The sequence below is a fragment of the Macaca nemestrina genome, chromosome 6 (genome assembly GCF_043159975.1).
Source record: "Macaca nemestrina isolate mMacNem1 chromosome 6, mMacNem.hap1, whole genome shotgun sequence".
Lineage (NCBI taxonomy): Eukaryota > Metazoa > Chordata > Mammalia > Primates > Cercopithecidae > Macaca > Macaca nemestrina.
Genome location: NC_092130.1, coordinates 103,882,935 through 103,898,984, shown reverse-complemented (window position 1 = coordinate 103,898,984; position 16,050 = coordinate 103,882,935). Strand labels below are relative to the sequence as shown.

The 16,050-nt window shown below is 36.6% G+C and overlaps 1 protein-coding gene across 1 annotated transcript in view; it reads left to right on the top strand.

The window, feature by feature from the left end:
• Positions 1-15,655, top strand: part of LOC105475167 (FCH and mu domain containing endocytic adaptor 2) — a 142,146-nt gene extending 126,491 nt beyond the window's left edge. The window contains exons 20-25 of the mRNA XM_071098823.1: positions 2,125-2,280; positions 2,991-3,123; positions 6,597-6,796; positions 7,504-7,568; positions 12,414-12,578; positions 12,893-15,655. Of these exons, the coding sequence (XP_070954924.1) occupies positions 2,125-2,280; positions 2,991-3,123; positions 6,597-6,796; positions 7,504-7,568; positions 12,414-12,578; positions 12,893-12,915 (742 nt within the window). The 3' untranslated portion in view covers positions 12,916-15,655. The remainder of the gene's footprint in view (positions 1-2,124; positions 2,281-2,990; positions 3,124-6,596; positions 6,797-7,503; positions 7,569-12,413; positions 12,579-12,892) is intronic.
• Positions 15,656-16,050: the final 395 nt, after the last annotated feature.

Below are 16,050 nucleotides of genomic sequence, written 5' to 3'. Positions count from 1 at the left end.
AGAATAACATTAGATAGAGGGCTACTGTTTTAGATAGAATGATCAGGGAGAACTTTTTTGAAGTTAATTTAAGCAGATAGTTGAAAGACATGGAGGAGCAAGCCATGCAGATATCTGAGGAAAGAGTATTCCAGGAAGAGGGAACCAGTGAGTAAGATACCAAGGTAAAAGCATAAATGGTATATTCAAGAAACAGCAAGGAAAACCATGTCACTGAGTAGGAGTAAACAGGAGGGAGAGTACTTGAAGATGAATCCGGAGAGGTGTGAGACCAGGTTAGGCATTGTAGGCCATGATAAGGAATTTGGAATTTATTTTGAGTAACATGGAAAGCCAATGGAGGCTTTGAGCAGAGGAACGATGAAATTACATGTGTTTTCAAAGGAGCTCTCTGGTTGCTGTATGGAGAATAAACTGAGGCAGAGGGTACAGTGGGCAGTCAGAATAGATGTAGAGAGAAAGTCAGAAGATTAATTACAGAAGACCAGGTGAGAGATAATGGTGGCTTGTATAAGGGTATTAGCAGAGCAGGTGATGAGTAGTAATGAGATTCTGAATATATTCTGAAAACAGAATTGTTAAGATTTGTTGGAGGTAAAATGCTAAGTTTGAAGTTTAAGACATCTTAGTGGAAATGTTGAGTTGATACTTGGATACATGATTCTGGAGTTCAAGGAGTAAGTCTAGACTAGAGATAAAATACTTGGTAGTGTAATTAATTTGTAGATAATACTCAAAGTTAGTGGCCTTAAGGAATAGATAGAAAAGAGATTTGAAAACTAAGTCTTGATTCTCTCCAGTGTTTAGAAAACAGGAAAATGAGAATGCTCTAACAAAGGAATTTGAGAGAGCAAGCAGTAAGAGAGGTAAGGAGAGAACCAATAGACCCGTGTCTAGAAACTAAGTGAATAAATCATTTCTTGAAGGCAGGTGTGAACCTATATCTGATGCTGCTTGACAGGTCAAGAAAAATTGACCATTGACTATATGGAAAGTCATTAGTGACATTCACAAGAGAGATTTTAGTGGCATAGTGGAGATGAAAGTATGCTTTGAGGGTATTCAGGAGCCGAAGGTGATGCAGTCTAGACAACTGTATTTGGAAAGAACAAATGCAATTATTTCAGGATGTTTAGCTCTTAAGTGGGAGCAGAGAAATGGAATGGTAGCAGGAGTGAGGTGGTGGAATCAAAGGAGGGTTTTGTTTATTTTCATTTTTGTTTTTTTTAAAAGATACATATTTCAGCATGTTTGCATGCTGATGAGAAAGATCCAGTATTTACGGAAAAAATTGGACCTGCAGAAAAAAGAGGGAACAATCACATGCATGAAGTCCTTCAGTATATAAGAGGAGATGAGTTCCAGTGCAGAATTGCTGAGATTGGCCTGAGGTGCAGAAATTGATTATCTGTTGAAACAGTATGGACTGCATAAGATACGGATAAAAAGTTAGTTAGATTTACTAGTGGGAATATGAGGAAGTTATTTTTTTATTTCATCAGTAAAATTAAGAGCACAGTCATCAGCTAAGAGTTGGGGGAAGGACTATTGCAGGTTAGAGATAAAAGGGGAAGCTAGGAAAAGATCAAAAGAAGAATAAATAGACTTGGGAATGTGATAGGATTACCAAAGGGGTCCAGTTGAGAGTTTTGGCTATGTGGTTATATGTTTCAAAGGAAGAAAGAATAGAGGGTTGGAAGAAGCAATAAGGAACAAGGGGGACATCTACCATCACCATCACCAGGCCCAGTGCTTTTTGGGGTTTGGGAGGGAAAAATAGCTACAACTAGGTATAGCATTATGAGGAAGCAATATCCTTACAAGTCAGGCAGGGAATGGTTATCACAAAAAGGTGAAGGAACAATATCAGTGTGCTTGCATTTGTGTTTAGAGTTTAATTCCAGGAAAAGATGATGCTAGATGAGTATACCATTTCATGTACATAATTTTTAATAATTAAATTGAAAAAAATTTATAATTGTGATAAAGAATATAGATATACACACATATAGGTATGTGTGTGTGCATGGGCACGTGCGCATGCGTGTGCCTTTTTAAACCAAATACTCTTTAAATGGAGATTAGAGCATTTTATTTAAACACTTTTCAAAATCCGTGTTTTAGGTGTATTGTGAAGATCACTGGTGATATGACAATGTCATTTCCAAGTGGAATTATTAAAGTCTTCACCAGCAATCCAACTCCAGCTGTGTTGTGCTTCAGGGTGAAAAATATCAGCAGACTAGAGCAGATTCTTCCAAATGCACAGCTTGTGTTCAGGTTTGTGTACTTTTTGTTTTGAAGGCTGAAATTTCTTTTTAAGATTTTTTTCCTGCCATGCACAGTGGCTCACACCTGTAATCCCAGCAGTTTGGGAGGCTGAGGCAGGTGGATTGCTTGAGCCCAGGAATTCAAAACCAGCCTGGGCAATGTGGCAAAACCCCATCTCTACCAAAAAAAAAAAAAAAAAAAAAAAAAACCAAGAAAAAAAAACACAAGAACAAAAACTAGCTGGGCATGATGATGCGTGCCTGTAGTCCCAGCTGCTCAGGAGGCTGAGGTGGGAGAATCGCTTGAGCCTGGGAGGCAGAGGTTGCAGTGAGCCAAGATCATGTCACTGCACTCCAGCCTCGGTGACCGAGCTAGACCCTGTCTCAAAAAAAATGTTTTTTTCCCCTTCTTCGTTGAAATAATAATATTCAATTTGAAAATCATGCCAAAATTATTCTTACTAAACACCCTTCTGCTCTCTTTTTATTTTGTTTTCAGTGGTGCTAATAGTTATTTTAAGATTCTTTTCTATCTCTCCATCTTCTCATCTTTCAAGCAGGCTTCTCCTGTGTTCCATTTTTCATCCCCTGATGTCATTTTCCTTCATCTCACCTCTTGGTTTATTTCTACTAGTTTTTCCTGGGTCACCAAATTACTACACAGAGGCAAAAAATAAAGATAAATCAATAAAATAACAAATATATTTTTTATACATGTAGTGATCCATCACAATGTGATTCCAACACAAAAGATTTTTGGATGAACATGCAAGCTGTTACTGTCTACCTCAAGAAGCTGTCAGAGCAAAATCCAGCTGCTTCTTATTATAATATAGATGTATTAAAGTATCAGGTGAGTGTCATGTCATTGCAAAAATTCTAAATTAAAATATTAACAAATGGAGTCTAGCATATAATTAAATGAATAAGTATGTCATAGCCAAGTGAGTTTTTTCCCCAGAAATTCAAGGATGTTTTGAAATTAGAATAAGCCAGTGGAGATTTTGACCAGTTTGGTAAAATTCACCATGTATTCACGATTAAAATAACTGAGTAAATATAAATGCATGAATTCGTCCTTAACCAGAAAAGACTAGCAGTGTCAGTCTTAACAGTGAAACTCCCAAAGTAATCAGTTAAAGTTAGGAATGGCAGAGATGCCCATTAGCGTATCCTAATGCCCATTAGTAGATCCTGTTAGTATATAAGAGTTTTCTGGATGTATAAGAGAACAAAATAAGCATTAATAAATACTGGGAAAGAGGAACCAAAATTATTATTGCTTCCAGGTGATATATTCCTCTCAAGAGAACCAACTGAAAAACTGTTTGACATAAGGGCATTTAATATGGTGGTCAGTTTAGAAATTAATACCAAAATTAATAACTTTCAAAGCCAATTAGAAAAACTAGTGGAGAAAAATATTCACAATAAAACAATTAGGAAGAAATACAACACAATCCCTAGTGACTTGAATATGGGAAGATTCATGCTGTAAAAGTTTAGCTGTTTCTCAATTAACTTATACATTTAATATAATCCTGATCAGAAACCCAGTAGTTATGTCTTTGTGTTTGGAGGCTTGACAGTCATTTTCAGGTTTCTCTGGAAGAATAAAGCTTATGAGAATAAGTCAGGAATTTTTATTTTAAAGAGATGGAGTCTCATTCTCTTGCTCAGGATGGAGTAGAGTAGCGTGATCATATTTCACTGCAGCCTCAAAACTCCTGGGCTCAAGCAGTCTTCCAGCCTTAGCCTCCCGAGTAACTGGGACTAAAGGCACAAGCTACCGCTCTTGGCAAGAAATGTTTTAAACAGTAAAGTGGAGTAATGTTTTAGCTTTAATGGGAAAGCTTAGTATAAGGCAACAGTATTTAAAATAGTTTGGAACTAACGCAGCAGTAGATGGCCAGATGAAGGAATAGATTAGAGTATCCAGAAATAGATCTAAGAATAAATGGAAAATTGTTTATACAACATAGCATTTCAAGGCAATGTGGACATGATGAATTTTTCAATAAATGATGTTGAGGATAGCAAGCTAGGCACTTGAGAAAAAAATTAAGCTGAATCCCTCTTACACTTTTAGCCAAAATAAAATCCATGTGTATCAAAGGTTTAATAATAATAATAATTAACCATAAAGGTACTAAAATAAAGTCATGGGTGAAGATACAGTTGACCCTTAAACAACAAGGATCTAAACTATGCAGGTCCACTTATACAAGGATTCTTTTTAACCAAACGCCAGTTGAAAATACGATGATTGTGGGATGCAAAACTCATGTATAAACAGAGGGCCAGCTTTTTCTATATGTGGATTCCACAGGGCCAACTATGGGACTTGAGTATGCACAGATTAGTATATACACAGGGTTCCTGGAACCAACCCCCCCAAGTATGCTGAGAGAGATACTGTATATGTATCTCTCTGTGTGTGTATATATGTAATACATATTTATTACATATTTTAATCTTGAAGTGCAGAAGACCTAAGTATGATATGAAACCCAGAAGCCATATAAGAAGAGAATGAGATCTTTGATAAATTAATGTGTGTGTATAAAGTATTTTGTTAAACCTTTAAACACAGTAAGTATTTAATCTGTGAGAAAAGTATTTATGACATGTAAGATGGACCAAAGGGCTTACCCCAAAGAGCCCTTATAAATTTGTAAGCAACATGTTAATAACTCAATAGATAAATAACCTATGGAAAGATGCTCCATGTTAGTAGTAATGAGAGCAGTAAATACTAAGATAACAATGAGATATCAGTTTTAGCCCATCAGATTTACAAAAATGAAAGATCGCTTTATCCAGTATTTTAGGGTGTGATCACTTGTTAATAGGATGCAAGTAAAACCTGTTAGAAGGCAATCCTGTTAGATTGTTGAAAGATGTAACCTTTAATTCAACAATTCCACTTCCAGAAATCTTCAGAAATACACAATTGGATGAGGATAAGGCACAAAGGATACTCGCTGTAGCATTGTTTAGAAACCACCTAAGCATACACATCAGCAGAGGAAGAAATTAATTACTATAGCCATTAAAAAGAATGACACGGATCTATGTTTGCATATGCCTGAAGAATCTGGAAGGATATATGCCAAAATTCCAAGGGATAAATTTCTTACTTTATATTTCTCTATCGTTTGAGTTTTTAATAGGGTAATTTTATTAAAGTGGCTTATGTTTCTAGAAAATAAATACTGAAAGAATAAAAAAGTGCTGCCACTTAAATTGACTTAAAGTTTCTTACAGGTGTTGATTTATTCAACTGAATTGTATTATTCAGTATATGTAATTGCTGGGAGTAGGACAGGGAGACAGTAAAGATCAGTAATATTCTATGGGCTGGACTTCATTGTTCTCGCCTATAATACCAGTACTTTGAGAGGCCGAGGCGAGAAGAGTGCTTGAGTCCAGGAGTTCAAGACCAGTCTGGGCAATATAAAGAAACCCCATCTCTACAAAAAATGTAAAATTATCCGGGTGTGGTGGCACAAGCCTGTAGTCCTAGCTAGTACGAAGGCTGAGGTGGGAGGATAGCTTGAGCCCAGGAGAGGCTGCAGTGAGCCTTGAGCATGCCACTGCACTCCAGCCTGGGCAACAGAATGAGACCCTGCCTCAAAATAATAATCATAATATTCTATGTTAGAATATGAGTGGTATGAAAAAAAGAAAAAGTATGAACTAAGGTAAGAAAGATTGAAAATACAGTTTTCAGTGTAAATTAAAACAGCAGTCAGAGTAGGTCTCCTTAAAAAGGAGCATTTGGACAAGGAGCTTAAGAATTTGAAGGAATTATACCATTTACTGTGAGTCATGTGATTAAACCTTTGAAGTTGGAAGTATTCTAATTCCAGGCTTGTGGTACTATGTAGTGGCGTTTTTTTCTCAGTGTTCTAAATCTGAATTCTTTTATGAAGAATCTTTGAATTCTGTGTTGAATGTTGGAAGATCCGCAAACTTTACATGCATAAATAAGAATTCCTTGATAAAATGCTGATTTCTGTACCCTGTCCCTAAGCTGTTGAATCAGATTTTCTGCAGTTGAAGCTAAGGGAATGTGCATTACAAACAAGCACCACAGCAATTTTGATGTAGGTAGTAGTAGATTCAGACAATGAGAATGACCTTTACTCCTTTGAGAAGGGTCTGCTTCACTCTGCCAACAGATAGTCCCCTCATTAGATAGTTTTGATTCTGTGGACTTACGTGTCTGTCCACAGACTTAAGTGTGGACTTAAGTGTCTGTCATTAACATGACTTGTTAACTTTTCAGGCCAAAAACAATTGTTTGTTTTTTTCTCTTTAAAGGTATCATCAAATGGTATTCAGTCCACTCCTCTGAATCTCGCAACATACTGGAAATGTAGTGCTAGCACCACAGATCTTAGAGTGGATTATAAATACAATCCAGAAGCTATGGTGGCACCTAGTGTGCTTTCCAACATACAGGTGGTGGTACCAGTGGATGGAGGAGTAACGAACATGCAGTCCCTTCCCCCTGCAATATGGTAAATTAAACATATGTTTCTGAATTCCCACTAAATTTTTGTTGGAATCCCCAACTTCTAGAACCCAAGTTCTATAAGTTTTTTTAGAAGTTTGAAAAGTTTTAGTGCCTTTTTCCGTAGAAACCATGCTGTAAAAGATGCGGTTCATTTTACTAGTCAAACCATAGTAACCGTAATAAAAAATAAACAAAACTAGTTTTCTCTAAATACCACCCAGACTTGAATGATTCCAAAAAATACAAATAATTATTTTATGGATTAAATATAGCATCTGGCATATCTGTAGGAACAGGAACAGCTATCTAATTAGTGTTTAATAGTATTAGTTACTCCTATCTCTTAGCAGCTTCTCCTGTCCCCTCTGTTAGTATAGACTAACCACTATAGTTGCTTCATCATTTAATAACATGTGTCTTCCTTGACTAATGAAGGTACTGATTCCTATACACATTCCATTTTACTTTCTCTGACCAATAGGAATGAGAAGAATTACATAATTTGGTAAACTTCCATTAATTGAAAAAGATACAGCATTATATTTATTTATACTATATCATAAACACATTTTCACCAGTTAATACTACTTAAACTTAGCACTATATTTGTTGTAGTGAAAATATTTAAAATACACTTATTTATTGAGGTCCCATCCATCTGTCAGGTACTATACTAGATACAAAACCTGAAGATATCTGTTCTTATTGCAGGAATGCGGAACAAATGAAAGCCTTTTGGAAATTGTCCAGTATTTCAGAAAAATCAGAAAATGGAGGTAAGTGTGTGCATCCGTTTTTGTTTATAAAATGATGTCACTGAAGATGGATTTTTTTTTTTTTTTTTGAAGATGGAGTCTAACTTTGTCGCCGGGCTGGAGTGCAGTGACACGATCTCAGCTCACTACAACCTCCACCTCCCAGGTTCAAGCGATTCTTCTGCCTCAGCCTCCCGAGTAGCTGGGATTACAGGCACACACCACCACGCCCAGCTAATTTTTGTGTGTGTGTGTGTATATATGTTTATATATATAAACATATATATGTGTATATATATAAAAACATATATATAAACACACACACACACACACATATATATATATATATATATATATTTTTTTTTTTTTTTAGTAGAGACGGGGTTTCACTATATTACCCAGGATGGTCTCGATCTCCTGACCTTGTGATCCGCCCGCCTTGGCCTCCCAAAGTGCTGGGATTACAGGCCTGAGATACTGCACCCGGCCAAGGGTGCACTGTTCTGGAAGCACTGCAATACCTTTTTTAAGGGCATGTTCATTTGAAGTTTCCTTCTGGAATTTCACGCCCACAGTTCTAGAACTGACCACTAGGGGGAAGTTAATACCTTTAGTAAGAATGGACCAGCTGAGATTCAGAACACATTTGTTCCTGTAGATTGAGTATGTGTTCTCTGTAAGAAAAAGAATTTCTTTTGCCATAACTTTATAAATATTATGTAAATACCTCTTATACTTACATGCTAACATTAAGAAACAATACCTAGTAAATTTTAAAAAATAGAACTATGTGTTCCATGTAGGTAACCTGATAACTAATTAAAACTGATTTAACACAGTTGAGTTCATTCTGTTAATGGGATTATCCTGACCTCCCAGAAATCATGTAGAAGCTACCAGGCTTTAAAAAGCTGTTTGCCATCTCATCACAGGGGTTCACACTTGTAATCCCAGCACTTTGGGAGGCCGAGGCAGGCGGATCACTTGAAGACAGGAGTTCAAGACCAGCCTAGCCAACATGGTGAAACCCCATCTCGACTAAAAATACAAAAATTAGCTGGACTTGGTGGTGCACGCCTGTAATTCCAGCTACTTGGGGGACTTAAGCATGAGAATCACTTGAACCCAAGAAGGTGGAGGTTGCAGTGAGCTGAGATGGTGCCCCTGCACTCCAGCCTGGGTGATGGAGTGAGACTCTGTCTAAAAAAAAAAAAAAAGCCCCTTTGCCTTCTCCATTTCTCTAAAAGAACCTTTTTCCTGTCCATTTCCCCCTATTAAAGCTAACTGTCAACATCCTTCAATTTTCTGATGATTATTTTAAGGAGAAGCAAGTTACGCTTCTCTCACTAAGTGCATCTGTTTGTGTTCATAATGCCGAGGAAAAGGCTCTGTTAGCTGAACACTTCTATAACTCAACTTATAATAAGGATGTAATTCTCAGGACAGCCAAGTCTTTAACATTAGATATTCTTATTTTTTCTTAATCAAAAGAGAATTCTTCTGCCTTCTTTTGAATGTATAATTTTAGTCTACAATAACTTTTCTGCTTGTTGTTTTTGTTTTTTTCTTCTTTTCTTTTTTTTTTTTTTTTTTTAAATGGAGCCTCGCTCTGTTGCCCAGGCTGGAGTGCAGTGGCACGATCTTGGCTCACTGCAAGCTCCGCCTCCCAGGTTCAAGTGATTCTCCTGCCTCAGCCTCCCGAGTGTCTGGGGTTACAGGCGCCTACCACCACACCCGGTTACTTTTTGTGTGTTTAGTAGAGACGGGGTTTCACCATGTTGGCCAGACTGGTCTTGAACTCCTGATCTCAGGTGATCTGCCAGCCTTGGCCTCCCAAAGTGCTGGAATTACAGGCGTGAGCCACCATGCCCAGCCTAGTCGCCAATAGCTTCTCTATTTGATAGGTTTTTTTGGCTTTTCAAATATTGCTGAGCTTTTTCTTTTTGAATATTTTGAGCATAATATCATCAAAATATAAAACATATCAGTAGCTTTTATCATAGATATTTCTGTATAAAGGACCATAAACGTATCAGTGTTGTTTATTCATTTATACCTGCCATGCTGAATAAGACTTTTACTAGAGAGCCATACATTGGGTGAAATAACCAAGCAAATCTGCAGTTTCTTTTTTGCTGTTTGGTACTTACAGGTTGCCCATTTTCAGCTGGCCAACTGCATTGACTTTAACCCTAGCTATTAATATATAGCTTTTTGTAAGCCAAGCTGAAATTCCTAGTTTAAATTGAAGTAAACCAGCAATCCTATTTGCATTAAGGGCTTATAACCAGTTTAGAAAAACAAAAGCATCTTTTTCCCCAATATAATGAAACTATACTATTGTAAATAATTACCAAGAAAGAAATTTGTTCTCTCAAAAATAAGACACAGGCTGGGTGCAGTGGCTCATGCCTGTAATCCCAGCACTTTGGGAGGCCGAGGCGGGCAGATCGTGAGGTCAAGAGATCAAGACCATCCTGGCCAACATGGCGAAACCCCGTCACTACTAAAAATACAAAAATTAGCTGAATGTGGTAGCACCTGCCTGTAGTGTCAGCCACTCAGGAGGCTGAGGCAGGAGAATCATTTGAACCTGGGAGGCGGAGGTTGCAGTGAGCTGAGATCATGCCACTGCACTCCAGCCTGGTGCAGAGTGAGACTCTGTTTCAAAAAAATAAGACACAAATTTTCTAACCAGATTTTAAGTTTCCCTCTGCTATTCAGGTATCAGGTGTTTCTGTGAGGAAATGGAAAAATCTTATAAACGCGGTTTTTGATGTGGTTAGTCAAGCCTTTAAAAAGAAATATCCAAGGCCAGGCATGTTGGCTTATGCCTGCGATCTTAGCACTTTGGGAGGCTGAGGCAGGTGGATCATTTGAGGCCGGGAGTTGGAGACCAGCCTAGACAACATGGCGAAACCCTGTCTCTACTAAAAATACAAAAATTAGCCAAGTATGGTGGCACGTGTCTGTAGTCTCAGTTTCTCAGGAGGCTGAGGCACGAGACTAGCTTGAACCTGGGAGGCAGAGGTTTCAGTGAGCCAAGATTGTACCACTGTATTCCAGCTTGGGCCTTAGAGGGAGACTCTGTCTCAATAAATAAATAAATAAATATCTAAATAAGAATGCTATAAAATAGGCTGGGCGTGGTGGCTCACGCCTGAAATCCCAGCACTTTGGGAGGCTGAGGCGAGTGGATCATGACATCAGGAGTTCAAGACAAGCCTGACCAATGTGGTGAAACCCCATCTCTACTAAAAATACAAAAATTAGCCGGGCATGGTGGTGTACGCCTGTAATCCCAGATACTCGGGAGGCTGAGGCAGGAGAATCGCTTGAACCCGGGAGGCGGAGGTTGCAGTGAGCCAAGATTGTGCTACTGCACTCCAGCCTGGGTGACAGAGTGAGACTCTTGTCTCAAAAAAAAAAAAAAAATTTCTGTAAAATAGAAATCTGTTTTCTGTTGCTAACTGTGTACTCAGAAGAGGTACAATAAATATTTCTAAGGTGATTGTCAAGGTTCTTGCTCTTGGCCTATGGTAGAACTTTTGCACAACCGAATTGCTTATCAAGAATTGTAGAAGTTTGAGGGCCTGGACGGTAATTAAGAATAAGGCAGCAGTTCATCTCCACTACTGATCTGCACCTCCAGGCATAATAATACAAATTGGATCAATGTTGCGACACCTTATTCTCCATTTCCCTGTGTAGTGTTAAACTTTTCTGTGCAAGGGATCATAGGATCTTACTGCTAGTACCTAGCATTTCTGTCCATTTGCTCTACCCAGAAACCTGGGAACCCTCCTAGACTCCTCCTTTCTCATTTCTTGATGCCAACTCCTAAATATCTTTCAAATAACTTTCTTAATATCTTTCCTTTTTATTAGCCCTAGTTTAGGTCCCCCTTTTCTATCATCTAGAGTCCTAAACTGTTTTGACTTGCATCTTGTGCTTCTCTTCGTTTTTGAGACACTAATCTGAAATGTTCTTGTCTTCCTTATCTTTGGTTATTTCCAATGGTTACATCATGAATTTCTTACCATGGTCTGGCTAGTGCTACCACTCTAGTCTCATCTGCCACTCCCCTCTACCTGTATCCTGTTCTCCAGCTAATCTGATATAGATGCTATTTCCTTAAATGCATCATGCTCTCTCTGTCTCTCTATCTTTGGTAACTTCTGCCTAAAATACACACCATCATCCTCACCACCATTTATAATTTTCAGCTGAGATAGGTGCCTTTGTACCTGTGGCTCCTTAGAGCTCCTTTAAAGCATTTATAATATTCATTATAATTATTGGTTTACTGTTCCTACCATTCCATTAGACTGAGGTATACTGAATAAATGGTGATGATATCAGAAACAGAACACCTCAGAAATACCTACTTGGCATTATGTTAGACCAATACAATTTTAAAAAGAAAAGTGAATAGAAAATAGCAATGTTATACAACTTTTCCCAAACATAGTTACCTTTCCATCTTTACTTCTTCCACTACTCAGTAGTCATTTCTTTTTTAACTTTATGCCACCTATATCCCTCCTAAGGTTTTTCTCTGGGCTGTCCTCAATTACTTCCATCTTCTCTTTTGACTTGCCTCAACATGCATATAGCATAGGAGTCCAGTAGTAAACATCTCTGAAGATTAGTATTGAGTAAAGGAAAAGCGTGGGTTATTTACTTAATGAAAATTCATATTCACTAAAATATATGTGATTTGGAAACAGGATAATGATTTGTTTACTGTGCACATCTAATGAATGTAGCACAGGACTGATGTAGTTTAGCTTACTTGCTCATTTGATTCTATTTTGTGTAAAATGTATTTTACCCAGTGTAAGTGCTTTATTCTTTTCTTTGTAGGTTCTGGGTCCCTCCGAGCAAAATTTGATCTTTCAGAAGGACCTAGTAAACCCATGACACTTGCAGTGCAATTCCTCAGCGAGGGAAGTACCCTTTCAGGAGTAGATTTCGAACTTATAGGCACTGGCTATAGACTTTCCTTAATAAAGAAGCGGTTTGCTACTGGTAAGTTAGGAGATTTCAAACTTTTTAATGTACGTGGGAAACATTTGTATTCTAACAGTTACTGAAAAACTGTTAAGCAATTTATAATCTGAAGACATGGAAACTTTTTCTTTAACCCTTGGTACAAGGTGCCAGGTAGAGACACACCTGAGAGAGAGTACTTACAGTCAGTATAGCTGAACACCTGTTATCTGATTCTAATGTATTGTAAATAGCAGATGGGAACTAGAGTTTTGTATTGGTAACCACAGTGGAAAATGTCCTTAGAGTGCATTTGAAATTGTAATTGCAAAGGTCTGCTTGGTGTTTTTCAGGACGATACCTGGCGGATTGTTGATGGACCTGGGAAAGTGGTTTGGCTTCAGGGAGTACAAACCTGCCATTCTGCATTATCTGTTCTTTCCAAACACTATTTTAACTTGTATGATGTCTTTCAAACTTAGACATATTTGAGAGCTGACTACAAACATTAAATCGCACTTTTAAAGTGAGTCATTGAAAGAAATAGTACTGAAATGATTCTCTATGTTGTAAATGATCAACTGCAATATTCAGGAAGCACATTTATTCAGATTCTCAGTAAAAATGAAGTTTTTGTAGGCTTAATTTTTAAATTATTTCCAGTGTCTATGTTGAAAAAAGGGGTTATAGTGTAATAGTAGGCCTAAAATTTCAGGAGAGCAAGCACAAAGTAATTTAGCTTTCCATAAATTTTTAGAGTCAGAGATAACTTTGAAATTTCATAAGTTTGATATTCAGTGTATACAAATAGAACATGAATTCCAAGTTTTGGGTAATGTTAACTCAGAACACTCAATCAAATTGAGTTATATGCCATAAGGTAATCAGACCAGAGTCCAAGTTGCATGCAAAAAATCTATAATTTGATTCTCATAAACATTAATAAAGTATAAGTGATGTTTTATATGATTTTTTAAAAAATTCTCAAGTGCAATGTGTTTTAAAATAAGCTTGCAAATGACAGCAGAGACATTTACTTCTGCAGTTAACTTTATAGAAGTTGTGATTTTTTTGATGATTTAATGCTGTAGATTTAATTTATTTTTATATGGAATTGCATAATGTGTGCCTTTTAAAACAATAACAAAAGCCAGAGATGTGCCTATACAGTTTGTGTTCATTAATGTGCCTCACTTTTTCTCAGTCTGAATCTTCTGTTCAGAATCTTACAATGATCAAGCATTTTTATAAGATACTTGCAATTTTTGTAAATATTTTTGGCCTGCAACTGGGAAGGGAATTCAGAGTCATAAAGCTTAACTTAAGAATCCTGGCTCACTTCTTTGGTGATACACTGTAGCCACTAGAAAGAGAAATAAACCCAATGGCATGTGTTTACAGGAAGAAAAATTACCTTCAGATACTTGACATTAACCTCATCAAAAGTGTGTGAATTTTAAAACAAATTCTAAAAAACTATAGTGCTAAATTGGTAACTGGTATTTTAACTCTCAATTTAGCATTTTCCTTGATACTTTATCGTTGAAAATTTATGCATTTATTTACTGATTGTGTTGTGAACATGAGTTTTATGGTATTTTTTGAGGAATGCATTTTTTAGAAGATTAATTTTAGAAACAGAAGGAGAAGCACTGCCATTTGTTTTTATTTCAACAATTGGAAAAATTACCAATATGTACATTTTAATTATTCAGTTTCTACTTCATAAAAGTAGGAAAATTATTTGAAGTGATGTATTTGGTTAAACATTTCTGGCCGGGCGCGGTGGCTCAAGCCTGTCATCCCAGCACTTTGGGAGGCCGAGGCGGGCGGATCACAAGGTCAGGAGATCGAGACCACAGTGAAACCCCGTCTCTACTAAAAATACAAAAAAAAATTAGCCGGGCGCGGTGGCGGTCACCTGTAGTCCCAGCTACTCAGGAGGCTGAGGCAGGAGAATGGCGGGAACCCGGGAGGCGGAGCTTGCAGTGAGCCGAGATCGCGCCACTGCACTCCAGCCTGGGCAACAGCGTGAGACTCCGTCTCAAAAAAAAAAAAAAAAAAACAAAAAAAAACCAAAAAAACATTTCTAAAAATAAACTACCAGTACTAAATAGTAAGAAACCTAACTTTAATAGCAAATCTTGATGAATTGAAGAAATAAAATATTTTGGATGAGGCTTCATAATTTACAAATGGGAATTTCATTTATAATAATAAATATGAGTGTCCTTTATTTGCCTAGTAGAAGTGATAAATTGTGTTATATATGATAATTTATATAAAACCACTAATTGTTCCGTTAAGCTTCACAGAAAATAAAACCTCTATTACTAGTCATTTATATAACATCTTGCTATATTAAATACAGCAGAAAATCTACTCTTTAGCAACATATAACACAGTATGTGCTTTTTTATATATTCAATGTTAGCCCAAGTCTGAATTTAGATTTGACTAAAGCAGCACATAATTTGCTAAAACGCTGATCTTTACTAAATAGTGAGCAAAATTAGAATTTCTTACTCTTATTTTATGCTCTTTTAAATGCCAATTACAGTCCCTTACTGGAATTCTAACTGTAATCTGCTTCGCAATCAAACTGCTTTGATTGGGCAGTCAATATTTTATTATTAGAATTCAGACACTGTTCTTACCGTGTTTGTTTTTAATCAAGTATTACCTAAAAATGTACAAATTAGTGAAATGGTTAAACTTCTGCACTTTCTTAATTACCACAGTCTTCATACCAAGTATTGAGTACAGGTTACAATTTTGAAGCCATATGAGTTTATATTGATTTTTTTTTTTTTTTCATTTAAAAATCCACTAATGGTGTGAAAGAGACCAGTAGATTTTCAATGGGAAATGTACCTAGCAAGCTGGTTCTTGCTTATGTATAGTGATAAACTTTGTAGCTGCCTCTTTAACGAAGAATTTGTAAACATAACTCTAACAAATGTGAGTTTTTAAGGATTGTTATTTACTACTTTGGATTGTAATTAGAACAATGCACATCTGTCTTCCAAGATTTTGTAAATATTTTTGATTTTTTTCATTAAATGTAAATTTTACATAAAAGTTGTGCTCTTAATAAACATGTAATATATAATTTATCAGTTGATCTATGTGTCTTTGTACTTGATAGTAATAGCTATGTCATCGATGTTAGGACAAGGCAAGCTGGCCAAGTAATTGGTTTTTAACTTTGTACTACTGTTTGAACAGACGTACAGAGAGAACTGTTATTTATTGGTTATATAGAAAACTTCATTTGGAGTATATCCCAAAAGTGTCAAAATTGGTTAACAAGGGATTATTTTTAATATATTTTAAGATATATTTAAATTGATGTTAAATTTTAGCAAAGACTTTCTTCCTAACCAATTGCTCAGGAACACAGTCTCAGACCGTTCAAAAATCATAGTGTTCCGAAGAATTAGTTAAGACAAGCCTGCCAAAACAGTAGATTTAGGAAGGAGCAAAAGAAGGAAATTAGAAAAGAAAGAAT